Here is a 27,507-nt window from a genome sequence, read left to right on the forward strand (position 1 = left end):
TGAGAAAAATCAGCATTTATTAGTGGCTTGCTTGAAACCCACAAGAAATGTGTCAGGAATCTGGTCTCCAGATTTCAGTACAGATGCATCTTTTCTCTGACCCTTTCTTTAAAGCATTTTTCTACTTAAGCAGATTTTTACTGTGGTGGTAAAGGAACAACCTAAAGAGGAACTAACAAGATGCTCACGCAGCACTAAGCCCAACTCATGATCTCATGTTACTATAACTCCGGTAAATCATTTATCCCCTTCCCCATGCTGCATGTAAACTACAGCAAAAAATTCCCCAGATCTGCCATTATTTCCCTTTACGGAACTATAAATACATACAGTGTCACTCAAGTGTACTGAAGTTCCATTTTTTCTTTTCCAACACTAGGAGATAGTTCTGAGTAACCAGAAGCTCAGGAAAGCCCAGAGTTCCACAATCATTCTCCTCACTGAGATTCATACTGTACTTAAAGCTGCAGAGCAGAGAGCACACTCCTACAATCCCACTTTCTCACCCAAAACTCAATTACAGGGAGAACAGTGCAGAGCTCTTTATGTAGCTTATTACTGTAAAAGTACAAAGAATTTCACCAGAGTTTGGCACCTGTACTTCAGCACATCAGTGAACGTCACTTCTGTGAAGAAAAATCTCACATGGAGAAAGCACGCATCACAACCTGGGATACGTGAGCACTGAACGCAGGAAGAGAATACAGACTGAATGTAAAAGCTTTCCAGCTTAGTTACTTCACTGTGAATTCAGAAGGCAGAGCCCAAACCTCTGCAAGCAGACAGAATGAGCCGCCTCTGCCTGACACCCGATTTCCTTTCCAGATTGCTCAGCGCATCAGATTTCTCCTCAGATTACAGGCTCCACACCCCTGTGTGCTCACTGCCCCACGGCTTCCAGCGCGTCCACATCCACCTCACGGCTCCATCGACACTTCCATTCGGTCAGTCGCCCTACAGCAAAAGCAACTTTCCAGTAGATGTTCTGTACCCTCCCTCTGACACTCACGAAGACAGACGGGTCCTCGCTCCGCTCAGGAAACCGCGCGCTTGGCAGCGAGCCACCGCTCCTCAGAGCGCAGCTTCCGCTCAGGGCGACCTGCCACCCGAGCGTCCTCTTGGCTTCGCGCGCTACTCTGATCCCACCAATCAGCGAACGACATACGGCGGCAGCGCGAGATCCCACCAACCAGATACCCGCTTCTTGAGAAAGCTCCGAAACGCCCCCACAGGTTCCCAGCGCCGTGGCGTCCCGCTTTGCCAGTGACCCTGATGGCGGCCCCGGCGGCTCGGGGGGTGGCCAGGCGAGCGGGAGGCTTCCCCGCTGAAACGGCCCGGTGCGGCTGGTGAGTACAGGCCGAGCGGCGGCGGCTGGGTTCCGTCCTGCTGTGAAGCGGGCCCGGGAGGGCCCGCGCTACCACAATTGGGATTCCCTTCGGCTCCGGCCCTGCCGGGAGGCCTGAGAACAGCCCTCCCCATCCCCTGGGCCGCGAGCTCCCGTGCAGCGCCGTTCCCTTCAGCGGATTGTTACTTAGCGGCTTATGGAGGAGGTGAGAGAGAAAGCAGCAAGCAAATTGCAGAAAGCTCCGACATGTGGTAGTTGTTTTAAGGCACACTTGGGTTGGTATTCCTCTCTCAGGTGGGGCGGGGACCAGGCCCACCCTCCTGGAGGGAAACGCCTAAGCGCTCACCCCTCATCTCAGGGGGATCAGGTAGGCATCCGCTGCTCCCTAGCAGGGCTCACATATTCTAGTCAGGCTCGTACCTGAAAACTTCCTGAGTCTTATCAGCACTTAAAGTTACTAGACTAGCAGCACACAAAACCGGCTTATCCATCCATCCTCCTGAAGCATTTCCAAATAATACACAGCTTTTTCTCTCCCCGTGTCAAAACAGAGGAAGCCCCTATGGCACAGTTACCTACAATCCTGTTATTCCTTACAGCAGTTACAGAAATAAGGAATGTACGAGAAGGTACAATAATACAGTACATCTATATTTCCAGTTCCTTAAAAACAGAAGTTATAATGTAAAAAAACTTAGCAGCTCATCTTGTTAAAATAGAGCAGAATTTAAATAACCTAGAAAGAACGAGAGTCATTTTTTAAGAAGTCTGCTTGATACAGGCATGCATAAGTGCATACATGCTGCTGGTTTTATACAGGCATCTTGTGTTCTTAATGCTTTTTATTTCTTTGTAATTTTCCACTCAAGCACATCAACGCATAATATTCTTAAGCTGACCCTTTTAAATAAGTGTATTGCCAACACTTTATCTGATGAGAAGATTAAAATATTAGTAGCTTTAGCCTAGGTCACAGAAACAAACGTTGGCACAGCAAGTGGAACCACAAAAACCAAACTTCTCCCTCTAATCTTCACATTACAACTTTAACTGTTTAAATTCGTATTTCTTGGAGGTTAGCTCTATTTCAGATACATTCACATTAGACTAGCTGCTAGGAGACACAGCAAGCACTGCTAAGCTCAAGCTGCTCAAATCAGAGCTACCCTTGAAGTAGGTACTTAAATACTCCCATGACTGGTGAAGTTTGCTAGGAGCTATGGGGGATTGGCCCTTTGGTAGGGTTGTCCAAAAAGAGAATCCTACCTAGGGGATGGGCAGCACCATCCTACCTGTAGGACATAGGGTTTGCTGTGTAGCATTGAGACTTTTAACACCTGTAATTATATGTGGAGCACTTGTACACTACATAGAGTACTTTGGATCTCTATCCAGAATACTTTTAGGTGAGCAATGGGGAAAAAAAATTTAGATGTGGAAAAAAAGTTTAGATGAGGTGCTAAGGGATTTGATTTAGTAGTTCAGTGGGTAGGGATAGTGATAGGAGGATGGTTGGACTAGATGATCTTGTAAATCCTTTCCAACCTAATGAACCTATGAACCTATAAAAAGTTGCTAGGAGCTGTACAGAATTCTTTTGTTCTCTATTCACAGAGAAACAAGTTAGCTTACTACCATGTTTCTAAACAAAGTTATTCATCATAAGATTTTAATGGAACTTATGAAAATAGCAAAATATCAAGTCTATGGAACGGAACAGTGCATTTTCCACTTAAGAGTCATACTTTGTTTGAACAAATACATGCATTTAACTTTCTAATTAATTTCAGGTGCTGAGCCTGTTTTGGGGGAACTCTCAGAAAATATTCTTATCACTAGGATGTTTGTTAACATTTTATTTAGGCCAATAGTCATATACAGAAAGAAGAACGGAACTCACTCAGTTGGTGAGGAGCTCTAAAACCACGCAGCATTTTTTCACAGGACAGAACCTAGTTCAAAACATGCATTCCCTTGTGGTTGGCCCTTATATTAGCCCAGGGTGGCTCCACTGTGGGTCCAGCCCTTCTGGTCACATGGGAAGCACAGGTGCACATTGCCTATGCTCTCTAAGGCAGCTACATCCCTTAAACAGGTGCTCAATCACCAGTTCAAGTTATGACCTGTAAAAATTCCCCTACTGTTAAATAGCTCCAAATGACAAATGCTGGTGTAAGACCTTTCATTACCTAGATTTCCTAAAGCAGTTATACGATCTTATTTATAAAGTGAAATTAAGGGGAAAAAAGCTATGCTTTTCTCTAAGTGTACGTTGGCAAAAATGATTTGCTAGAAGATCCTGTAAATAGAGCATGGTCTTTTTAATTTTATTTTGGGCTGCTGTCTTTTTGTGGTTTTCAGGAGTTAAAGTATTTTTTTCAATGAGGTTGTTATAAAAGCCTGGTTACCATAGTAACCATTGTCATGATGATGAATGATGGCTATCAGTTTTGCAGTGAGTTCTTTATAGATTGGCTGTAAAATGTTCTAGTTGTCATTTAAGATACTGTACCACAAAGCAAATGATGTGTCATCGCTCTGCAGAAGCTGGAGAGGCCCTTACAACTTTTTTTTTTTCATTTTTCATGTTTAATCAGACTAAATACATATCACAGGCTTAGACTATCTGAAGCAGAAAAGATAAAGAAATCCTTTAATACCTAAAAAACTCTTTAAAATTCATTTTTCCCAAGAAAGAAAAATGAAGATCATGAAGATCTTTCTGATATATTGAACCTTAATTTGGGATGGCATCAGCTACTGTGGAAAGAGCAAGGTAGACTAAACTACTTTGATCATTCTGTTGATCAGATCTGTCAATTGCTTATCAAGTCACAAGAGAAAAAAAGAAAAAAGGTGTTCTTTCAGTTGTGTAGCATCTTGTTTTACCAATCTTTATCTTTCAAGTAAATCGATACTTTGACTGAGAACTATTTACTTGAGATGAAGACTGGTATGCCAAAGCTATTTCTTACTTCCCTATTCCTTCCTTGTTGCTCAGCTCTTGCTTTAAGACACCTTTGGAACAACTCTGTATAAGTTCTGTGCTGAAGAAAGAAGGAGGGAGTCAGAGATTTTTTATTTTTTTTTAATTCTCAGCAAGTACCATCTCCCAAAAAGCACACTTCCAATTGGAAGACGGATTTTAAAGTTAATCTCAGGTCTAATCCTGTTCCTGATTCATGGTAGAATAGATCTCTCTCTAATTCCTGTCACTTTGCAAGGGGAGTGAAGCCTGTACAAAATAGACTTCTGATTCTTCACAGCCATGCACATGAGACATTTGGCCACTACTGAGTTAATACTTAGCACATATACAACACCAATTCAGAGGATCTCCCTGTACAAGTACTAATACATTTACTTCACAGTTTCTTAATGAAGAAGATATATGTATATCCTTATCAGTAATATAAGGTTATCGAGGCAGAGAATGTTTAGCTCGGTCTAAATTTTGAAAAGTTTTTTTTTTTGCAAGTCGATACCAAAGCCAGAAAGTGTAGCTGCCAGCTCCCTTCTGTGCTCCCGGTAGGTCTCAAATCAACTGACACTGTCACTTTTTGCATCTTTGACAACCCATTTATCAGCAAATGTGCGCATGTTGCAAATTAGCAGACAGACATCAACTCGTTATGAGTAGGAAGACTGTATGTTTCTGCTGATATCAAAACAGTGAGCTCTATCTAAGCCATGTTTTCTAAGGCAGATGCTTTTTTTGTTTACTGTATGTTCCCCCTTGTTTCTATTCTTGATGATGGATTGGAATTCTGTTATTGGAGAATTCACTTTTGATAGCAAGACATGTTGAGATTCCCCATCATATTGTATGGTCTATTGTAGTGAATCAGTGATGGAATGCTTTTGGAAAATTAAGTTGATTTCCTTTTATCCCTAAAGATTTGTGACTTTTCAAATGTGGGGTTTTTTTTCCCATATATCTACAGGGGAGGGTTGAAGTGAATGAATGCACATCTCTGTACATTTGTACACTGTACATTGCCTGCAGAGTTCATAAACTGCTTCAGCTCCTCATTGTGTGAAGCCATTCTCTGAGTGTTCGCAAGACCTCTGTGATGCATATGAGGTTTTAGTTGCTATGGTGTAATTCTTGCAAATAATCTTGGAGAATATTTGTTTTGATAAAGTGTGTATTTGAAAGAAAGCTTGCAAATTACATTTTACATGGCTACAATACCAATCCTAGCGCAGAAATTCATGAAAGACTATTTCTCACTCTGGTTTTTCTTCTCTTTCAGTAGCACTTGATCTGAAGCTAATTTTGGAGAAGCCCTGAGCTCATATGATGATGAAGCAATGTTGCATGCATTGCTCTGATTACTTTTACAGGCTCTTAGTACATTGTTCATTTTGACAGGTTTTGATTTTATTTAGATAAGAATTATTTTTCCAATTAGTCGTTCCTTTTTTAACACTTGTGCTTTGTATGCTGCTTCCTAGCACTGAAGAACTTCAGGGCAGTAATCCTAAGCGTGCAAATGTTGTGACTTGAACTTTAACGAATGGTGTGATTTGCATTCAAGATCACATTTCAGTTTGATGCCTAAATCAGAATGTAATTTGCTGCAGTGCAGCAAATCCTGCCTGCTGTCCAACTGTCTTCCTGCATGGCCCCTTGCACTGCTAGTGATAGAGATTCTGAAGAACAAACAGTTGAAGATGTTTTTTCTTGCTCTGCTTTTGTGACTGTGGCTTTCCAGTTATCTGGTCATGTCACTGATAATTATGATTTTGAAGTGCAGATCCAGAGATAAATACAGGCACGTAATTTTTGTTTGAATGAGTGAGGACAAGGTACATAAACCACTTAGCAGATCTACTAATGAATCTTCTGTTGGGAGTGGGGTAAAGAGAAGAATCATGGATTTATTTCTTAGCCCTCATTGTTAGTGGCCATCTTCTCAATCTTAAAATCATCTCCTCTTGCCTTGCCTTTGAAATGACACTTAAGTTAAAGGTGAGATACTGATGCTCTAAGCGCTGTGTGCAAACGTGCAAAGTTGTGTTTTCCTCCTCCCAAGTCCCAGCGCCCTTTGTCAGCCTTAGTCCAGTAACTTTCTCTGATCATCACCTTGCAGCAGATGATTGACCTGGCTGGGATACAGTGTATCTGAAAATAGCTCTATTCCCTTGATGTGTGCATATTTACAAGAGTCCAGAACAGAGCAGAATCCAGACTTGGGGCAGACATCAGACAGAAAACTGCACTTGCTGGTGTTGGTTGCTGTACTGCAAGCAGTTCTTTGATTAACAGAATACTGAATACTTCTGTTTCCCAGAATGAAGGAGCAGTACTAGCTTGCAAGTGAGGATATTTATATCAATGTGGCAGTAGTGGCTTTCTGAGTAAGCTTTGGATGCCTTTTATTTTCCTTGAAATTATGTAGCGCCAGAGTATTGATAGAGTATCATAGGGTCATGATGGATGGGTTGAAGGGACCCTTAAGATCATCTCATTCTAACCCCCCTTTGGTAGGCAGGGACACCTCCCGCTAGACCAGGTTGCTCAAAGCCCCATCCAGTCTGGAGTTTTTTTTTAACACTTCCACAACATCTCTGGACAATCTCTGGCGAGACATTCTGTTCCAGTGTTTCACCACCCTCACAGTAAAGAATTTCTTCCTAGTATCTGGTCTAAACCTACCTTCTTTCAGTTTAAAGCCATTTTCCATTTTCCTGTTGCTACATACCTTTATAAAAAGTCCCTCCTGAGTTTTCCTGTAGGCCCCCTTCAGGTGCTGGGAGGCTACTATAAAGTCTCCCCAGATCCTTCTCGTCAGGCTGAAGAGCCCAACTCACTCAGCTTGTTCCTGTAGGGGAGGTTCTCCAGCCCTGTGGTCATCTTCTTGGCCCTTCTCTGGACTTGCTCCAACAGCTCAATATACTTCCTGTGTTGGGGGCCCAGAACTAGGTGTAGTACTCCAGGTAAAGTCTCACAAGAGCAGAGTAGAGGGGCAGTCACCTCCCTTGACCTGCTGGTTATGCTTGATGCAACTCAGGTTGGCCTTCTGGACTGCATGTGCACATTGTTGGCTTATGTTAAATCTTTCCTTGAATGACACTCCCACGTCCTTCTCCTCACGGCTGCTCTCAAGCTATTCTTTGCCCAGCCTGTATTTGTGCTTGGGTGCTGTAGCACAGCAGTACAGTAGTGCTGTAGGCAGCTATCACAAGGATAACATCTCCAGAATCCTTGGAAGAAGAGAGTATAGTAAAGGAGTAGTAAAGCCCAGTTGGCAAAAGCTAGTCCTCTTATATCTAGGAAGTGTGTGTATGGTGTGGATTTATTTGCAGAGCTAGCTACTTCCTTGTTTGCTTGGATTTATCAAAAGTGTATGTCCAAGCCCCAAGTTTGAGAGATATTAAAAAATAGAAACAAGAGCTATTACATAAAAAAAATAAAATAAAAATGGTCTAGTGCCTAGCAGCATAGCTCTGTCAAAAACTGGGACTGTTTTTCTGCAAATGTCATTACTACAGGCTTCATTAGAGATTAGCTGGACAAAGCTGCCAGTAGATAAGAAAAGCAAGACACATATTCATGGGTAGCAGCTTGCTCCAACACCTGGTTGAATTCAGAGTCTTGTCAGCTTTTTCTGGAGGCTTGCCTGTAAGTCTGTCAGGGCTTCAGTAATACTCTTACCCTAAGGTACAGGGAACTTAATTCATCTCCTGCTTCAAGTTCTTGGGGGAGTTGAGCTAGTGGAATCAATCCTGAGTAAAGAGGGAGATGCTCTACTGTTGGAATTACTTTCTGCTCCTCAGTTTTCCTTTTAAAGAACAATTTGAATTATGTGACTTCTGTCGCTTTCTTTTTCTAAAGGCAGTGATACTGGGAAATTAACTGCTTCCCCTTCTGTTTCCGCAGATGGTGATGTGATAAGTATAACCAAGCTCATCTCTGCCTAGGAGACATTCTCCCCTGAGAAGCAGTCCACTTTTGTTGGACATGATCACAGAATTGTGTAGCCATGGACAAGGAGAAGTGTCAGGTAGGTTTCCGGATAAGGATCATGCCTAACCTAAGTGTCAGGTCCTTTTCATTGTCTTTCATTATTTTGAGTCAAGACTGACCAGTTGGCATTGTTATATGATAATATGATCCATGGTTAATACAAAAATTGAGACTTGTGTCACCTTTTCACTCATCAAGATGAACTCACTTGTTTCAGTAGGAAAGGTCTACCGCTAGGTTGTCCAGAGATCACAGAGTGCTCTTCTGTATTAGTTACCTCCCGTGTTTCATCCTGTTGACCGACATTCAGTGTGGTGAGATCTAGGTATCTTCAAAGTGGTGAACAGACCTGTGAGTGGGGTTTTCAAGATACAGCGTTATAGTTTCTTCATGTGCTCACAAGTCAGCTGTGGAATTTAATGGCTGTTCAGTTTTGTTTTAGGAAAAATCAGTTAACCAAAGTGATGAGCTTGGGAAATTAATTTGTATTTGATGGATTTCATAGAATCATAGAATCACCAAGTTTGGAAGAGACCTACAAGATCATCCACTTGACACTTGACAAGAGTGAATCCCATCATCTATATCATTGATAAAGACGTTAAAGAGTACCAGTCTCAAAATAGACTCCTGAGGGACACCACTCATCACTGGTCTCTCCCTGGACATAGAACCATTTACGACAGCCCTCTGTCAAAGACCATCCAACCAATTCCTTATCCACCAAATAGTTCACCCTTCAAATCCATATCTCTCTAATTTAGAGATATGGATGTGGTGCAGGACCATGTCAAAGGCCTTGAAGAAGCCCTAATATTGCTCTATCAGTGACAAGTTTCTTTATTCACATTCATTTAAATCCTTAGAAGACACTGAGCCACAAAAAACAGCTCAACTAGCACTAAGTTAAAAAGGGGCTGATACATATGTTATGTGAGGATTTGCCCAGTACTGTCCTTTTTTTTTCTCCTTACTTTTTTTTGTTTGTGACAAATTGAGTAGGTGGATATAGTTTCTTAAAAGAGGACATGAGAAAAAAACGTACCATTAGGACATTTTGTTCTTCTCTGCAATTTAGAATTGTTGTCTAGGAAACAAAATGCTCTACAGAAGTATGAAGGATGTCTTTTTCCTTCTTTCTCCTCCTGCTTTCTAATGAAGTGACATTAAAAGCAATGGCTGCTTCCTTTGAAGATTTAAGAGCTTTGTGAGATTAGATACCAAAGTGTAACTCAGTGCTGACACAAAAGTGATAGCTCAGTCTTTCAGAAATTGTTTTAGATCTATCCCACGGTGCATCTGTTATCAATATTGAGACCTCTAGTCACTGCATTTCTGGCTTTAAGCAGAGAATACAAGCTATGCCTATTTAGGTATCTGATTCTCAGGTAAGGAAAGGAAGTAAAAATTTTGTTGAAGGCTGGTATGTGGTCTTCACCTGTATGTGGTCTCCAAAGCTGCATGATATGTTGAGGCTGGAAGTCTTTGCAGTACATGCCTGTTCCATTTTCCACAGATTAGCTATAATCTTTGGCAAGATATTGATATGGTTCCAGTTCTTCACCCTTTTCTATGTGGAAGGAAAGTAACTGGTGTAATGATTGCTTTGCAAAGCTGGGTAGCTCAGACAGAATCAGGACAGCACTGAAGCAGGAGCTATATAAAAACCCTCTTATAAAGATGTTTACCTCCAACAGTGAAAAGGAATCATTCCTTTTTGTTTTGTTTTACACATGAAGCTGAGAGAAAGTTAATTCCTTCCTTGCCTCCAGAGGCCTTTTTTTTGCGTTACTGTCATTGCACTGAGCCCTTCCCCGTCTGAACTAATTCTTTGCCCTCTCTGTGGTACTGTACAGCTGGCAGTAAGCGGTGAGCCCCCAGGCATGGTGTATGGCTATGAAGAATCTTTGTGCACCTTTTGGTTTGGATAGGGTGGTTCAGGATGCATGAATGCTGAGGGGGGCATTTGTTTTTTTTCTCTTATGTCTAAGTTTCAGCCAGGACTCTAACAGTTCCATCCCAGCTGAACCTAACACACTCTGTCAACAGGAAAAGGGGGTAGGAACGCCTAAGACTGGACCTGTAGCCATCCTATTTATTTTTAAGTTGAGCTTGAATTCAAAGCTATGGAGTCCCCTGGATGATTCTTCTAGAGTTACATAGGGAAGTTAGCATTCCTGGGGCTCTCTGTCTCTTACATTTTCTTCCTTGTCTGCTTAGGTGTTGTTTCCTTCATAGTATATTTCACAGCATTTTGTCCAGTTTAATTTTCCAACTGCTTTTCCACATACCCCTGTCTGTCAGCATCAACCCTTACTATGTGCATATGAATCTCTAAAATCGGGGAATCCAGGGATTCTGGCCAAATCGACTCCATCTGATGAATGGACCATTCTGGGACTATCCTGGGCAAACTTCCTTCTGTCTCTGCCTTTTTTCCTTTCTCTCCCTCATCTGCCACCCCCATCCACCGCCTCCTTGCTGGATCCGCAGTGTGACTGGAAACAGGCTGAATTAATCAGCAGACTGGTGCTTCACTCTGCTGCTTCTGTCTCATTCTCTGCAGTGCTGGGCTGTGCGCAGTCTTGCTCTCTCTCTTCTGCTCTCTCATTTTTGGAGAGCGGCAGCAGTGCAAGTTGCTGTGTAAGTGGTGCAGGAGCGTGGGCCAGATGCTCTTTAAGCAGTCTGATCTCTGGATCACCCACCAAGGCAAATGCCGCAAAGTAAGTTTCTCTCTCTTAACGGCTTTTCCCCTCTCCCTCCCCAACTTGCGTCTTGCCTGATGTGAAAAGCTGATATAAATAAGCTCTGCATGAAGAGCTTGGAAGTTTTGAGGAAAGAGGCCACAGCAGGACTTGAAGCAGTGGAGATTTTTAGCAAGGGAATGGCTTGTTGTTGGAAGGATTGGGAAAAGAAGCCTTGTTTTAAATTGCAGATTTAACTGTAGGACCCGCAGGAAGGGCCAGAGATTTAGTTGATGACTTCTGCTTTGCTAACTCTCTGGTTTTTGACTTAAATTTGTTTATTCTATGTGCTCTGATCTGTGGCTGTTGAACATCCATACTCCTTTTGAAGATGTTTTGTGATGTACCTGCCAGGCTGCTTAGTACTTTTAGTCCCCAGAATCTTCAGATAAAGAAATGGGGATGGGAAGGAAACTAATGGGAAGATGAAAGAATTGCTCAAATTCTGTGGATTTCTGAGCATTACTTGTCTCATAGAAGAGATTAACATCCTCTGGAATAAGCTCTGCATTGGCATAAAGCACCATACTGTGTATCAAAACCTGAATAAATACAGAGCCCTAACTGGTCTCTGACCTTGGAGGAATACTGTAATTGGATAAATTAATCACATAGTACAGGTGAGCTTCAAAGCACTGTATAAACACTGCCTCATCCTGCCAGCAGCCTGGTGGAGCGGGTAACTATGGCTGGGGTTGTGCTGCTGCAAACAGGACTGAAGAGACAGACAAGCAACGGTACAATTCAAAACAGTTCTGCTGCTGAGCTGCTACTAGCTGAGAGAGAGAAGGCATTGAGCTTTGGATTACTGATTTAGAAAGGTTGATGGTGCCTGTTGGCATTTTGCTCTGTGCTTCACAGAGGACATAAAATGTGAGTGTCACTGAGTGGTATGAAATGGACTCTGTTCCAAACAAAATGTAGTGGTGATTCAGGCAGCTGATTAGTACTGCTCTGGCCACATAAGAGAGATCATTGCTCCTGCTGCTCTGTTTCTTTGCAGTGTAAGGCTACAGGCTGTTAGTGATGAGCAGCAGGGAGCTTTGAAGGCAACTTCCCCACTGGAGCCTCGCAGACACCCGGTTTCCATGCTGCTGGGGCTCTTTTGTCCTGGGATGGGGGGGTTCTGGTCTGCCTTTCATAGTGCTGCTGCAGATGAAGGAAGGAGACAGTTATTGACTATTCTCTGTCCATTAATCTGGGCACTGCTGTGCTGAAAACTTTATTTGATTTGGGACCACCAGAAGTTAAGTTGTGGCTGCCAGGCTCTTCTTAGGTGGCATTTAAACAAGGTTTAATATCTGTGTTTATTTGTACCTTCTGGTACCTTTCATTGTATGTGCAGTTCTTAAGACAGTGGTTCCCACAGAGCTGTGATGTGCTTGGTGGAGCTGCCTGAATCATGCAAATATCAACATACATTTCTTTTCTCCATGTTTTCCAGTAGTGTTCAGATGAGTTGGTGAATATTATAGTTTCACATGTGTATGGTTGGTAGGGAGTTAGTAGTCCCATTGTAGAGACAAGAAACTAAAACACAAAGGAGCTCTCGATTTTCATACTGTCACGCAGAAATCTGAGGCAGAAGCAGAATCCATCTGTTACTGACAGACCAGATTCTCAGTGAAGAGTTGTAGAGGCCTTACATGTTTTGAATCATTTGGCAAGCACACTTGCAGAGTCAGGACAGACCTCTTTTTAAAAGTAGCCGCGTGAGCACCAAGAAAGACAAAAAACATAACCGAGACCAAGGATGTAGGTAGTCGTAGGGAAACCTTTGCCTAGAGTGGCCTATTCCCTAGCTTTGCTAGCTACATCTCTATCATGCTATAGAAGGTTATTTCAGATAGCCTGAGCACTAACTCAGCAGCTGCACTTGGACAGAGATATAGTATAATGAGGTTTGATTTACTTTAGAACAAAAATAAATCACTGTCTAGCACTAGCTTGCTGTAAGAAATGTTGCCCCAAGAAATTGCATGCTTTTGTGTGAATGGTCTGCTATCCTCTGATGGGACCAAAAAAAGCTGCACTGTGGGTCATATTGTGCCCCTTCCTAAGCAAGAATCTGACTTTACATTATGCAAATATATTTGGTGAAGTTGTTCCTTTTTATGTGTTTTTGAAGCTGTAAATCACACTTATATTTCATTAGATGTAATCGATAAATTAGATTAATAGCATGAAAAATACTACTGTTACACTAAAAACTGCCTTCTTGTTTCTGCTAGAGTGATACAAAATAGCTCAGAAAAAGGAAGAAGATTCTCTTGCCCAGTTTCCTGCCTTCAGCTGTTGAACTCTCAGAAGCAGTTGAGTTGAAGTGTTGAAAAAGAGGCTTAGGGTATGCATCCTGTAGAGAAGGAAAGAATCTGACAGCTTCCTAGAAGAGGCTTTCCATACCACTCTGAATCAAAGAGGTGGTACTGCGATCTATGAAAACAGAACCATCTAGCTAATCTTCTGTTTTCTATTTACTTATTTGTTTAAACAGCCTTTTTTAAAGTCAGTTATGTTGAAATTCACAGTAATCTTGGTGAGAAGCCTTTATTCTGCAAGAGACCAAATCCACGGAGGGTAAAACATGTTTACCATTGTGTAAGGTTGAATCAACATACATGCCTGTAGAAGCAGTGGGAACGGTGAATTTTATAATGCAAAGCATATATTTGTGCCCCAGTATTGCTTAACAAATGTTTGGCATGTTGTACAGCAGCATATATTAGTGCATACTGATACAACAAATAAATATGCTACTGTGGATGTATAATGGGTGCATTAAAGTAAGAGGACTTCAGGATAATAAAATTTTATGCAGGAATCAGACATGACCAGGTAGTCATGCTCAGGAACAACTTGTCGTTGTAGGAGAAAATTCAGAAGATAAACAGTATTTTCCTACATGGAACCTGAAATCATGAGGAAGGGAAAGGAAATAGTTTTTCTCTGAGGCAGGCAAGGCCTGCATTTGTTATTTGGCAGCTTCCCTGTGGACCCTGTGCTGTGCCCACGCAGCGCCCAGGACATCCAGAGGGTTAGCAAAGCAGGAGTCAGCAGCTAAATTCATCTTCGGCCCTTCCTGCTGGTCCTGCAGTTAAATCTGCAATTTAAAGCAAGGCTTCTTTTCCCAATCCCTCCAACAACAAGCCATTCCCTTGCTAAAATGCGGATTATTGCTACGTTTTAGTTTGCATCTTATTTATGTGTCTTCTTTCTCTATGTTGGAAAGAAAAGGTAAATGTTTTTGTGAGTGCTTTACTGTGCCCCAGTCAGCCAGCAGTCAGGAGAGAGAGATAACCTGGTTGGCACTTGCTCACTCTGTGTTACTGTCAGGCACTCCTGCTTGCAGTATTCCCATGGTGCTATGGCACGTCCGTTGCCAGCTTGCTGCCTGCCATCTTCTCCTCTGGGAGTCTTCAGGAGACTCCTATGTTTAGTCCTGTGCTGATGTTACCTGGGCTCCTTCCAAAACAATACAGAACTGCTTCCTCTATTCCTAAAACTAACACAGAGAATGAAAACTAAGCAGGTTTATTTTTATTTCTATAAAACTGCAGCTAAAGCAGCATTGCTAGACTCTGCGTGGCCAGAATTTTCTCTTTCAATTTGTACCTGGTAATCATGTGTGTGCGGGTGGTTGCTAGATGATATTTTAAAGAGCAGCTATCAGCAATTCTTGGACACTTCTGTGACAGTTTTTGTTTGAGTCTTCAAAGCAAATGTATTTAAAGTGCAAGGTTAGTCTCTCGTAGAAGTTCATCAACAGAAACACTCATTTATGGAACAGGAAGAAAAGCGCAAACCAGAGTTGAGATGCACTTGCAGAGCTGGATATGTGTGCATATAGCTGAACAGCAGAGCTGCTGCAGGTTGAGAACAAGGTGGATTTACAGGGCTAGGAAGAGTTTGTGGCTGCAACAGCAGAAAAAGCTGCAACTCCTGCCTGGACAGTATTTGCTGGGATTTATGTCACACCGGTGGAAGCTAGAGGGGAAAACTTCTTGCCTGCTTTGTGTTTAGTAGGTCTGTATTCTGTAAACAACATGATACACCTGAGCCTTTCTAATGTACAGGATATTCTATGCACAGTCACCTCCAAGGTATTTCTATTAAAGCTTGAAATACAAATGGGAGCTTTTATTGAGCAGTACCATGGTATTTGCTACAGCCGCCTGCCTGCTTTTCCTTGTTGATTGACTTTCAATGATCTGGTGGTCTCTCAGCGATCTTGGACTTGAAGGGAAGGTAAACACTTGTGTTCTTATCCTAGAAACACAAGCATTTACCCTACTTTCATGATAATCAGCAAATTATGGCAGTGTTGTCCAAATAGCACTCTTTTTGGTTGCATCCTCTCAGGCTGTTGCCTTTTTACTGAATAATGAAGGGGTAGTGATTTGGACTGCATATGCTTCCTTCAAGCCTCCACTGTATGTTCTCACAATTCAGCTCTAAAAACTCTGGTGCTTTCTATTGTAAAAGGATTTGTTGATGCTGGAGTCTTCTCCTCCTGAACTGGTGAGTGGCCTACTACTTAAATCTGGGGGATTTTGTAGCCACAGAAGCAGGGTTCAGAACCAAAAATTTGTGATTAGCAGTTGTAGAAATTGGACCCCTCTTGCATAGAATTGTTATTATTCTGCTTAGTTGTTAATTATGTTAGCAATCATGTCTCTACAAGCCGATGCCAGTTCAGGTGTGTGAGGCTGTGCAGTCTCTCTTAGTATTGTCCCCAGCCACTGCTGATTAGAACCTTGCTTTGCAGAAATGACTTGGTATATGACTATCTAGATGCTCTTAATTCTATCCAGCAGTCTGAAGTTTAGAAGATGGGAGATGATTTCAGGGAAATGAATGATCAGACTGGTTGTGATGAGTGCTAGGGATTCACAATAGGGTGCTCAGTCAGCCACCAGGAACAAGCCTAAAAAGAAAGTAGGAACGCACTAAACAGTTCATTTTTCTGGCACTTCAGGATGAGATGACCTCAAGTTTGGGCCTTACCACAAAGAAAGCCCTCACAATCTTGAGAGACCAGTTGACAACACTGCTGGAGGGACATCAGAAAGAACGGAAAAAAGTGACTTCATGGAAGGTGAGACACCAAACAGCGCTAGGTTGGTTGCTCATTTTTCCTCTCTTAGTGCAAAGTTGAGGATTAACTGGAAGTTAGCTGCATTTCCTCTCTAACTGCTGCTGCTGCAAAGTTTCCAAGTATAGAACTGCCAAAGTCTTTGGGAGCAAAGCAAGGAATTACCTCGGGGTGTATTTCTCAGCACTTTTCTCAAGGCCGCTGCTGCTCTACAGGAGCTTAGCTTCAGCTGTAAAGGATCTAACATCTTCAAGAGGCACTAGAGGCAGTGGACTCAGGAGATCCATATCAAGTGGAGAGAAAGAGGTGTGGAACTCAACAGACCCCCCTTGTTCTCCTTGTTTATATGGTACACGCATTGAATACAAAGTGCTACTGTTTACTCACACTACTTAAAAGTGTTTCTTTCTAAGTAGTGACAGCGGAGTAGCCTGGCACAAAAGTCTTTTTCATTCTTCCAAGCAAGACTAAAAATAACAATGCTCACCAAGACTTCCCAGCTGAACAACCTTTAGGGCTGTAGTGTTTGCTTAACTGATCTGGGATGCTCTGTTTAAGGGGATTTACAAAGTTGTGTTCACCTTGGAGTGTCTGTTAACTGCTGCTTTCATCTTTCCTCTGCTTTTTATAATACCTAGCTCTGTATTTTATGAATGCTGTATGCTGCTTTCTTTTTGTAGGAGGCATGGAGGAGCAGTTTTTTGTACCATGGCAACCGTTGCTCCTGTTTCCACTGGCCTGGCGCATCTCTGATGCTTCTGGCAGTGGTATTGCTGCTGTGCTGCTCTGGGAGCCAGCCACAGGGAAAGTAAGCAAAAAATAATTTACTGGTTGACTGAAGCAAATGGTAATTTTACATCCTTTGTCTCTGTGTATGGCTCATGTATTGTAATTGTACCTCATTCTGTGTAATCATGAGTATGTTCATACTGGTAATTCTGTCCCTTCCACAAAACTTCAGCTAACTTAATTCTACTTCTAATTGACCCATCAAGTATCTTGTGGAGAGAATGAGATTTTCTTTCTATGGTTTCCTAGATCTTGAAAAATCCCGAGCCATCAGAATTGATCAGAAGGATTTTGAAACTAGAGAAGTTAGTGGCTTGTAAGATAAACTACTGTACTGTCACAAGAGCCATAACGTACTTGACTGTATTTGTAAGGGTGTTTTTGAATTGAGAAAGGTCTTTTCAAACTTCCCTGGTGGCATTATCTTGAACAAGTATGGTTTTGGCTTCTCTGCTTTTCTTTTTTAAACACAAGTCTTTGGGATGTAGGAATAAACAATTGAAGATATGTGCATTTATTTCTGTGGTTGGCTGGCAGCATATTCTGCTCATTTATTCAAAACTCAACTGCTTTCTGCTTTCTTCTGTTTTTGCTGTGCAAAGCCAAGGTGCTGAAATAGTTAATGCACTGGCACTCTTCCTCCTTCTCCTCTTGGATCTCTTCATGATTGGACGTCAAGAGAGGCTGAAGTGCAAAGAGGTGGAGAGGAGACTTCAGATGATCATTGATAAGATAAATGGTGAGGCCTCATTCATCTGTCTGTCATTTGGATTTGTGATCCCTCCACGTAGGATTTTTCTCCAAAACTTGAGCATGTGTTATTAATTGAGCTTACTAGCCTTGCCCTGTGTTGCACAGAAACGGGCTGTGAGAACTGTGTCCTATACCTTTCCTGTTCTGTGGAATAGTTAATTTGAGCTGTGGTGTGGCCATATGTTTCCAAAAGGTATGTTACCATATAGGTGTGTGTTACGCTTGTGCTTTTGAGGAATTCAAATCCCAAATTTCATATAAAAATATCTGCTTTGCAGCAGATGATGAAAGAGGAAAATGGGGGATTGTGCCGCAATGTAGAACAGAAGGAAATAAATTGCTGTACATAAGCATCTGTCAGTGGGGGCTATGAAATGTAAATTGATGGATAACTCTTCTGAATTTGATCGCTTAATTCCTTCACGCTCTGTGCTTTCAGATACTCTTGGCAAAGAAGTGAAATGGCAAGACTCCATGTACCCTGATCTCCATATGCCTTATGCCCCATCCTGGTCCCTTCATTGGGCATACAGGGATGGTCATCTTGTGAACCTGCCTGTAAGCCTATTAGTAGAAGGGGATGTCATTGCTTTGAGGCCAGGACAGGAGTCATTTGCTTCTCTGAGAGGAATTAAGGTAACTTGCTTGTCTTAGTTCCCTGGCCTGTGACAATATGTTTCCCAGGATTTTCTCTAAATCTCAAAGTATGGATTATGGGAGTGTTTGATTCTTCTGACCTTTAAAATGCTTTGAAACTCCAGTTCAGCTAAAGAAAGTGCTTTGTTAAACAGCTCTGTATTCCCTATGAATACCAAAACACAACAGAGTGGAGACACTAATGGGATACTGAAGCACCAAAGCTCCATCGTCCATCTTCCAGGTCAAGAGGAAAGTGTAGTATGCTGATTTAAATGTAATAAATATGTTCAGTAGGATGATGTGACATACAATTCCCCTACTTTGTCCTGCTTTTTATGTGGATAAATAAGTTTGTCTACTTTGACCTTCTTACTACTGATGTAGAATAAACAAAGTAACATAAACTACCTGGAGTAAAATTACGTTAACAAATCAATTACAAGATCTATGCAAAGATTTTGCTGCTTAAAGAAGCTCAACAAAAGTTCAAAGCCTGAAATTTACTTACCTTTGTTGTTAATAGTGACTTCTAGTCCAAATTTTAAACTAAGACAGGGGAGATTTAGGTTAGATAGTAGGAGGAAGTTGTTCACTAAGAAGGTGGTGATGCACTGGAACAGGTTGCTCAGAGAGGCTGTGGATGCCCCATCCCTAAAGGCATTCAAGACAAGGCTGGATGTGGCTCTGGGCAGCCTGCTCTAGTGGTTGGTGACCCTGCCCACAGCACGGGAGTTGGAACTAGATGATCTCTGAGGTCTTTTTCATCCCAAGTCGTTCTATGATTCTATGAAATGCTAATATTAATCAGTAACCAGGCGTGTTTTGTTACTTCTTAAAGGCCCACAAGCATTTAGTTTTGCTTCAAGTTCAAAGCAACAGTTTAATGAATTTTTGAGAGCTGAGAGAGAACTGTGACAAGTGCATATTGTCACTTGTGGTAGGAGAGATCCTGCTGGACTAAACCTTCAGTCCCCAGATGCAGGATTCCACCAAGGCCCCAGATGAGCAGCCTTTGGCTCACTGACCTTTTTTTTCTAGGATGATGAGCACATAGTTCTGGAGCCAGGAGATCTGTTTCCACCTTTTTCACCTCCGCCATCCCCAAGGGGAGAAGTGAAAAAGGGGCCTCAGAACCCTCAGCTGTATCGTCTGTTCCGTGTCTTGAAGACTCCAATAATTGATAATGTCAGGTGGGTTAAATGCTGTGCACCGTGGCTTCACAACTTTTCTTTGTCCTTGCTGATGTCCTGTATCAGGAAAAAAAATGTCATTTTACCATTGCAGTCCAGGAATTTCTAAATATGCTTTGTTTTATCTTCTGTATTACCTAACTTATTGTTTGTCTTCACTTGCCCTCCTTAGCTGGTAGTTCAGACTGATATTTAAAAACATAGGCATGCTAATTGTTATAGTTCAGCTCATTTCTTTCCAAGTAAATTTGAACAATGGAGGAAGGTTTCATGCAGTTGTTGGCATATTTGTGACTCTGTTGAGATTATTTTAAATCTCTGAGATTGAAACTGAGGGTATTGATGAATTGATAAATCTCTCATCAGTGGCATCTTCTTTTTGATGTTCTTTTTCTTAAAGCTATTTAACATTGATTTCTCTTTCAAAGGCTCCCCTGCTTAGCGTAGGTTGAACGCAGTTTCTGAGGAAAGTGCAGGGCTAGGATCTTGGTTCCTAAAATTGCAAGCTGTTTTCCATTCTTTCAGGTGGTGTCTGGAAATGGCATTGTCACGTCCTGTAACAGCCCTGGATAATGAGAGATTCACTGTACAGTCTGTGATGTTGAAATATGCTGTCCCTGTTGTACTGGTAGGTATCATTTCAAGTTGTGTTTTCTCAATAAAGGTGAGGCATTTGCAGCCATCAACGGGAAATTGTGGCCAGGCTCTAACTCATGCAGCTGATTCTGTACCTTATACAGATAGTATAGAGGAGCAAAGATACCAAGCTGTCTTATCTGTGAGAGTGAAGAACTGCAACAACAGACCAAGTGTGTCCTCCAGATTTTTTTTCCAAGGGCTGAGGATCTTACAAGGAAGCAAAAACTTCTTCTTTACAAGTAGTAGTAGTTTGCTGATGGTGTCAACTTTGAATTGCAGGCTGGCTTCCTAGTCACCAATGCTGTGCGCTTCATTTTCAAAGCTCCTGGAATTGCTTCTTGGCAGCATACTCTTCTTCAGCTGCAGGTAAAAGAGTGCGTTGAGCTCCACTACACCTTTCCTCCCCAAAAGCACCACTGTAGCAATTCCCTCCATCAGCAACTTGCTTCATCCCATGACAACATCCTATGTACACCCTGCCTTGTGCACATTAGATCCTAGAGCTCTCAGTGAAGAAGAATAACTACCCTGTCTGTTCCTTCTACACAGTATTTTGTTTTCTCTTTCTCTCTCACTGTGTATGTTCATATCCGTGTCTATAAGTACACATATATATGTGCTTATTTGTATGTGGTATATTTTTTGTGTAAACTTTAAGAGCTTATGCCAAATTCAGCAGAAAAAAAAACAGCCACAAGTTGATGAAATTTGTTCATAGCCTTCTTCATTACAAATTCTTAAGGTTGTATGTGTCTTCTGTGCTTCTCCCTGTATTGCATTGCTTCCAGAGCAAGCTGTCTCTGTACTTCCTGCTGTTGCCTATAACCAGTCCACTGTGTTGGAGAAGAGGTTGTATGACAGGTCTAACTTCTTGTTGTCTCTGTACTTACTTGTGATTAGAGTTGTTTGGGTTTTTTTTATTTTTTTTCCAGGTGAATGGAGTCCTGCCCATCCTTCCATTGCTTTTTCCTGTCCTGTGGATTCTTGCTACAGCCTTTGGAGAAGCCAGAGTCTTGGCCCAGATGACCAAGGCCTCATCCACCTCACTGGTACGAATCTGTCCACATCAAACCATTGCAGAGAAAGGGGCAGTAGATGAGAAGATGGATTCGACACCTAATTAAAAAAAAAATCAACAACTTGTTGAATCTTTGAGTGTCCTGGCTGGGTCGTTTTCCTGCAGCACCACTTGGCTTTTTCTTGCACAAATGTTTCAGGTTTTCAGCTTGCCTACATATATTTTCTATATCCCAAAGGTGATAGGAAGATTCAATGCTTCCATAAATCTCTTGAATGTGCTTTCTATCAGTTAAATGTAATCTGTCAGAGGAGTCAGCATAGAGATGAATGCCACATGGTGGCCATAACTAGAGAACATTAAGCCATGGAGAAGGAATACCATACATAAGATCCTTTGTTATAATCTGTGGGTTGAGCAGCCCTTTCTTGAGGCTCTGGGGCTTGGCTTGCAGACCTGGCCTTGCCTGTGGGACAGAATGTAAGAGAAATTTCTGGTGACTGTTCTGATTTGTCATATGGAAATTTGGTACTCTGATGGATGTGTAATCCTGAACTGGTTGTCACAGAATTGTAGGGGTTGGAAGGGACCTCTAGAGATCATCTAGTCCAACCCCCGTGCCAAAGCAGCTCCCTAGACCAGGTTGCACAGGTCGGCATCCAGGCAAGCCTTGAATGTCTCCAGAGAAGGGAGACTCCACCACCTCTCAGGGCAGCCTGTGCCAGTGCTCCATCTCTGCACTGTGAAGAAGTTCCCACACACATTTGTGCAGAACTTCCTATGCTTCAGTTTGTGATATGCTAATAGGTGTCTCTTGTTTTCTGCCAGTGGCAGTGTTGGTGAGGTGCACTCTGCTGTTTGTTGTCTCTGCTGATTTCTGTTAAACCTGTGCTTCAACAGAATTTCTCCTTCATGTCCTTCCTTGGCCTCCGTGGTCCTCATTCTTATGTTTTCTATTCTTTGCCCTGTAGGTTGTACATGACTGAATTGGAAGGGTGAACATGTGCCTCCCCCTCCAGTGACATATTTGCACCTTTACCATGACTTTTCAGTATTTTCTCTGTTCTACATTTTCCATCCATTATCAGCATCACTTTGATTCTGTCCTTGGAACTATCTCTTCCTCTGCACACCTTGCTTTGTGGCTGGGAAAGGCCAGAACTCCATGGCTTCTGTACTTCATCATTCTCAACATATCCATTTGCCTTGTTACTCACATTTGCACCTGCCTTGAGTTCTTCTGTATCATCTTTTTGTCCAGGCAACTCACTTTCTGTCCAGTCAGCTCTTTCTCTTTCTGTGACATCTCAAGATCAATCCTCCATCTTTGTTGCTGCGGAAAAAAACACTGTAGTGTGCCTTAGTCATTCTCACTCTTCACCAGGGAAGTGTTCTTTTGGCATCTCTATTTCACTCTTTCCTTCTCTCTGTTCTGTTAAAAATGTAAGACCTTTTGCCTCTCCAGTCACTTGGCCTGTGTGACACTTACTTTCTGCTCTCTCCCATCACATTCAGGCTCTTTGATTTCAATTTTTTAAAGACCATAGGCAACTCTTACGATGAGTTAATCAGATATGCAGTGGCTACCTCAAAGGAGCCCCTGCCTCAAGTTTCACAACTATGGTTGGATTATAGCAGCATTTCTTTTAGAAGGGGATTTGATGTTGGCTTGGAAATATTCCTGCTCCCTTTGACAGGTTGTTTTAGCAATGATTTACTGTTAAAAATTGACATTCATACATTAGTGTTTTTGTAGGATCTGATTTCCAGCCCTTGAAACTTAGTTTCCTTTTCCTCATAGATGTAAGAGCAAATCAATGAAGTTTCTGTTCTGAGGTTTCTGCTCATGTTCCCTTTTACCATCTCTTTGATTAAGTAAACTGTTTTACTTAATTTTTACTTATGTATAAACACCTTGAGTCACTATAAGAACATTTGCCAACTCTCTAATATTTGTTTTGGCTTTACTCTTAGCTTTCTACAGTGCTTCAGGATCACTGTAGAATTATGAATCTCCAAAACCCACTAAATATTCCAGTAGCAGCTAAACTTGAGAATAATTTGAGCTTTATGTTCCCTTGTTAGTACAACAAAAGATCGCAGTAGATTTTTTAGCCGTTGCCTTAAATAGCCAGCTGTTGTTCGGTAAATAATTTGCAGAGTTACTGCTTTCTAAGATGGAGTCTCATTTTGTTAGCCCAAATTTCAAATTTTCTGCTAGGAATGCAGATTTATTTTTGAAATGTTGCTGTGCATATTTTTGCTTTTTTTTCTGAGCAGTCCATACTGTTTTATTGCAATAACCTGTTCTCCTTAATAACTGACCCATCCCCAATCTTTGTATAGTGTACAAACTCTGTCGGTAATGACTGTGTTTTATTTCAGGGTATTAACAGAACACTTAGAATTTGTTCCTGCTTGAGCTAGTAACACATCCTACCACAAATGATTATTTCATTATCAGAAAGCAAATTTCTAATATATTTAATATGGCCCTTTTTACTCTGGAATTACTCTAGTTTTTGCTTGAAAACTAAATGCCTTTTTTATCGAGTCAGAATACCAAGTGTACTAAATCAACAGCATTACTTTTATCAGTCCAGTTTGTTATTCTATCCAAAAATATCACAGTGATGCTCACGTACTTGTGTTGTTTAGTGCTGATTGTATTATTCCGCTTCTTTTAATATGTGTTTTATATCAGCTAGCAGTGTTTGAAATTAAAGTCAGTCTGGGGTCTTGTGGTAACTTGATGTGTTGTCCTTATCCTCATTAGGCATTGTCACCACATCCACTGCATTAGGTCTTAAATCCATGCTTCAAACCCTGAAAAGAGTTAGCAGTAAAAGTTGGAAAGTTTTCTATTAAAAAGAAAAAAATTAGTTTCAGTAACTAGTGTTAGAATGGAAAATATCTCATAGTTATTGTGTGATATTATCATATCACTGAAAAATGAGTAGCAATAAAAAAATAAAAAAAAAAAACACGTCTGACTTGATTGCAATATCATTTGCAATTCCACTGTTTTAATCTAACAGGGGATTGGTGAACTTGTTCTTACTATTTTGGTAATTTTTAATTCTGTTTTCACTCCTTCTCAAAACCAGACTTTATTATTATTATTATTTTTACTATGTGATTGTTGCTTGTTAAAGTTAAATAAAAGGTTACTAACAGTTCCTACTTATCCTTCACAGTTTTCAGTTTAAATTATTTCTGACAGATTTGTGTTAGCTTTTTACAGCTTTTTTAAGCTAATTTCCTTTTAAGCATCAGATATATGCATTATTATTTGGGTTATCGTTGCTGGTTTTTTTTAATATATAGAAATTTAATTCCCATGTTCATTTATGCCTATAAATCTACTTAGAGCTGGATGCAGAATTTTTTAGTTAGCAAATTTTGCAGTGTAATTCCAAGAGCTCCATGATAGCGCTCTGCAATAAATAATTTCTTTTTATTTCCTGTCCATAACCCATTCACATCACCTCATTCCTCCAGCAGGTACCTGCTTTTGCAGTCACTCTCATCTAGCTCCTTTATTTTAACTGACCTGTGTAGTTAAGAAACAGGTCAATCAATACTGACTTTCTATCTTAAAATAATCATCCAGGAAAAGCTTCCACTGGGTCTAATTGCTATTATTTTCTCTGTAGACTTTGAGATAACAACTATGTCTTCTGTGATGTACCAGCACAAGCACTGTGTGCTTCACAAGTAGATAATGACATAATCCATTAAAGACTTAATTGCTTTGGAGAATTATTGATCTGCCTTGTTAATGTAGTCCTCATAGGGCAGGACTTTTGCTTTCTTCTCTCTAAAGGCGTAGTACTTAGGGAAGGATGTTCTTCATGACACATTTCTGAGCATAATTATAGTAACTGGTCTCTTCTCTTGCTGCAGCTTGCTAAGTTTTCAGAGGACACTCTCAGCAGCTACACAGAGATGGTATCTTCTCAGGTACTATTATTGTGAATTGTTTTCTTACATCTTTCATCTTCATTATATCCTTTCCCTTCCTTTCTGATCCCCTGCTTGTTCCTAGAGCCTTTTTTTGCTTGTGCCAGTTGTCTACTGTCTCACTTCTGCTGCTTTAATTTACTGTGCATGCAGGTTGTGTGTCTTTCCCCTACACCTGCCCATGTAGACAGTGTTTGTAAATCAAGGCAACTTTGATACTGAGTACAGGTGTGCTTTTCTGAATATTGCAGATGATTTGCAGTCAACTCCTTCTGTCCTGAAGAAAGTGCCTCTTTCAAGTCCTTCTATTCCAGGAGTAAAATAAACTTTTTATGGTGTGTGTCAGAAAGAAGGGAAGTGTTTTGCTTGTACCAGAAACACCTACTTCTCTAAGCCAAAACTATAGAACAGTGAGGACAGGGGTCAGCATCAAGACCAAACGTCAAAAGGGGAGCATAGTATGTTCATGCTAAAAGTCTGATCCTGTTTCAGGGGCTTGTTAATGAGCTTAAGCATGTTACTAGTACTGCAAAATCTGGGGCAAATAAACATTCAGAAGAGCTGTTTTCTCTGATTTTTTTCCAACATTATCACTTCCCCAATGACTGCACTTACCCAGTTTGCAGTGTGATTGTCTTAAGTGTAGGGCAGGGCCTCACATTCCTAACTCCAAGGGGATGTGAGGAAAAAATACCAAGAGGTAGCAGCTAACTTAGTTCAAATGAAATTCGTTCAGGATTCTTCCTGTGTGTTTGGATAAGCAAAGGTAGTTTCAGTGAATTCTCAATTCAGCAATCAAAATGTCTGTTGGAATCCTTTGTGGGAAAGGAATGCCTTTCCCTTGAGAACAGCAGCAGTGTATCAGGTAACTGATTCCCACAAAGACTGATGTTTATCTTAGAGTGTATCACTGTGTTGAACCTGAAAGAAGGTAATGTCATAGTTCTTTTCTTTCTTCTCTCCCCTTGTCTTCTCTGAATGGGTCTTTAATTAGATATTCTGTGCTTCCCTTGGCAGGAAATGATACGCTGTATCTGGAGCCACTTCTTGTGTGTTTTAAAAGGCAAATCACCAACACTGAGCTTCACCTCTAGCTTGCTCCACAGTCTGGGATCTGTCACTGTGAGTACTGTTGGGCTGTCAGAAGGCAGAGCTCTGAGTGGATGCTTCATTTGAATTGGTCATGTGGTCCTTGCCTGAGCACAGACTATTAGTAATCAGTTCATTGTGATAGGAGTAGATACCCATCAGGTATCTTTGTAGTAGATCTTGAAGCTGTTATGTCTAAACAGCATACTGATAGGCTAAAACAATAGTGAGAGATACTGTGCCATCTAATATGATGTCTGTATGTTCCACAGTCGTCTTCTCTAACTCTTGAAACAGGTTCAGTAATTGCTTCCTTAACATGGGTTTCATGCCTGATTTTGTAGTCCTAAGATAAAATTGGTGTTAAGTAATTAATCAATCTAGATACAGCAGGGAAATCAGATCCTGAAGATTCTTAAGATAGAAGGTTGATGAAGGAGGGACTTATCTGGCCTTTTATGTGTTTATTCAACTCAGTGATATTTACAACTATGTGTAAACAATTAAGACATGTTTTCACTGAAATGTTGCATTCTTGGGGGTGTTATGGGATTTTCTAGGTGCTCTGCTGTGTAGACAAGCAGGGGATTCTCTCCTGGCCAAATCCCAGCCCAGAGACTGTTCTGTTCTTCAGTGGGAAGGTGGAGCCACATCATAATAGCCATGAAGATCTGACTGATGAGCTCTCTACACGGTCCTTCTGCCACCCTGAGATGGAAGATGAGGTGAGGGATATGTAACACGTAATGTAGCATGTTAGCTGTAAGCACATGTATGACTGACATACATGATCTTGTATTACAGAAGGATCTTTGCTTGTACAGAAGTCTCATGACTATAGTTCTTTGCTTAAAAGTTAAGAATCTGTGAGGATGAGATCCTCTTATATAGGAGTCATAATACAACATTTCTTTTTCCCTTTGTCTCCACTTCAGTACATCTTGCATATCAATCAAAAGTAGTTCATGTTCAACTGCTGAGTCACTGCTGTTCATTTGGTTGGTATCTTGCAGCCCCAGGAAAGAGATGCTTTGCTCTCTGGCCCCTTGGCAGACACAGTCCATGCGGCTAATGAGCAAGAGAGGAACAACTGGTCTGGTGACCCTCCAAAGGCTACTGATGCCCATGCCCACCGAAAGCCAAACAGCAGAAGCAAGCATCCGTCTGGGTCCAATGTGAGTTTTAGCAAGGACACAGAGGGTGGAGAAGAAGAACATATTCAGGTAAGGCATAAAGAAGGGGCACACAATTAGTCTTTTGTGGATCTCTGACC

The 27,507-nt window shown here is 41.4% G+C and overlaps 1 protein-coding gene across 1 annotated transcript in view; it reads left to right on the plus strand.

The window, feature by feature from the left end:
• The first annotated feature begins 1,300 nt into the window (after positions 1 to 1,300).
• Positions 1,301 to 27,507, plus strand: part of TMEM94 (transmembrane protein 94) — a 42,953-nt gene continuing 16,746 nt past the window's right edge. Inside the window, exons 1-14 of the mRNA XM_065735515.1 lie at positions 1,301 to 1,346; positions 8,232 to 8,355; positions 16,038 to 16,157; positions 16,835 to 16,962; positions 17,546 to 17,682; positions 18,136 to 18,332; positions 19,374 to 19,525; positions 20,051 to 20,153; positions 20,444 to 20,530; positions 21,097 to 21,213; positions 25,089 to 25,145; positions 26,163 to 26,267; positions 26,795 to 26,959; positions 27,248 to 27,457. Coding sequence (XP_065591587.1) covers positions 8,335 to 8,355; positions 16,038 to 16,157; positions 16,835 to 16,962; positions 17,546 to 17,682; positions 18,136 to 18,332; positions 19,374 to 19,525; positions 20,051 to 20,153; positions 20,444 to 20,530; positions 21,097 to 21,213; positions 25,089 to 25,145; positions 26,163 to 26,267; positions 26,795 to 26,959; positions 27,248 to 27,457 — 1,599 coding nt within the window. The 5' untranslated portion in view covers positions 1,301 to 1,346; positions 8,232 to 8,334. The remainder of the gene's footprint in view (positions 1,347 to 8,231; positions 8,356 to 16,037; positions 16,158 to 16,834; positions 16,963 to 17,545; positions 17,683 to 18,135; positions 18,333 to 19,373; positions 19,526 to 20,050; positions 20,154 to 20,443; positions 20,531 to 21,096; positions 21,214 to 25,088; positions 25,146 to 26,162; positions 26,268 to 26,794; positions 26,960 to 27,247; positions 27,458 to 27,507) is intronic.

The sequence above is a fragment of the Cyrtonyx montezumae genome, unplaced genomic scaffold, assembly GCF_038088225.1.
Source record: "Cyrtonyx montezumae isolate F1298 unplaced genomic scaffold, pur_monq_1.0 scaffold_19, whole genome shotgun sequence".
In the NCBI taxonomy this organism is placed as follows: Eukaryota; Metazoa; Chordata; class Aves; order Galliformes; family Odontophoridae; genus Cyrtonyx; species Cyrtonyx montezumae.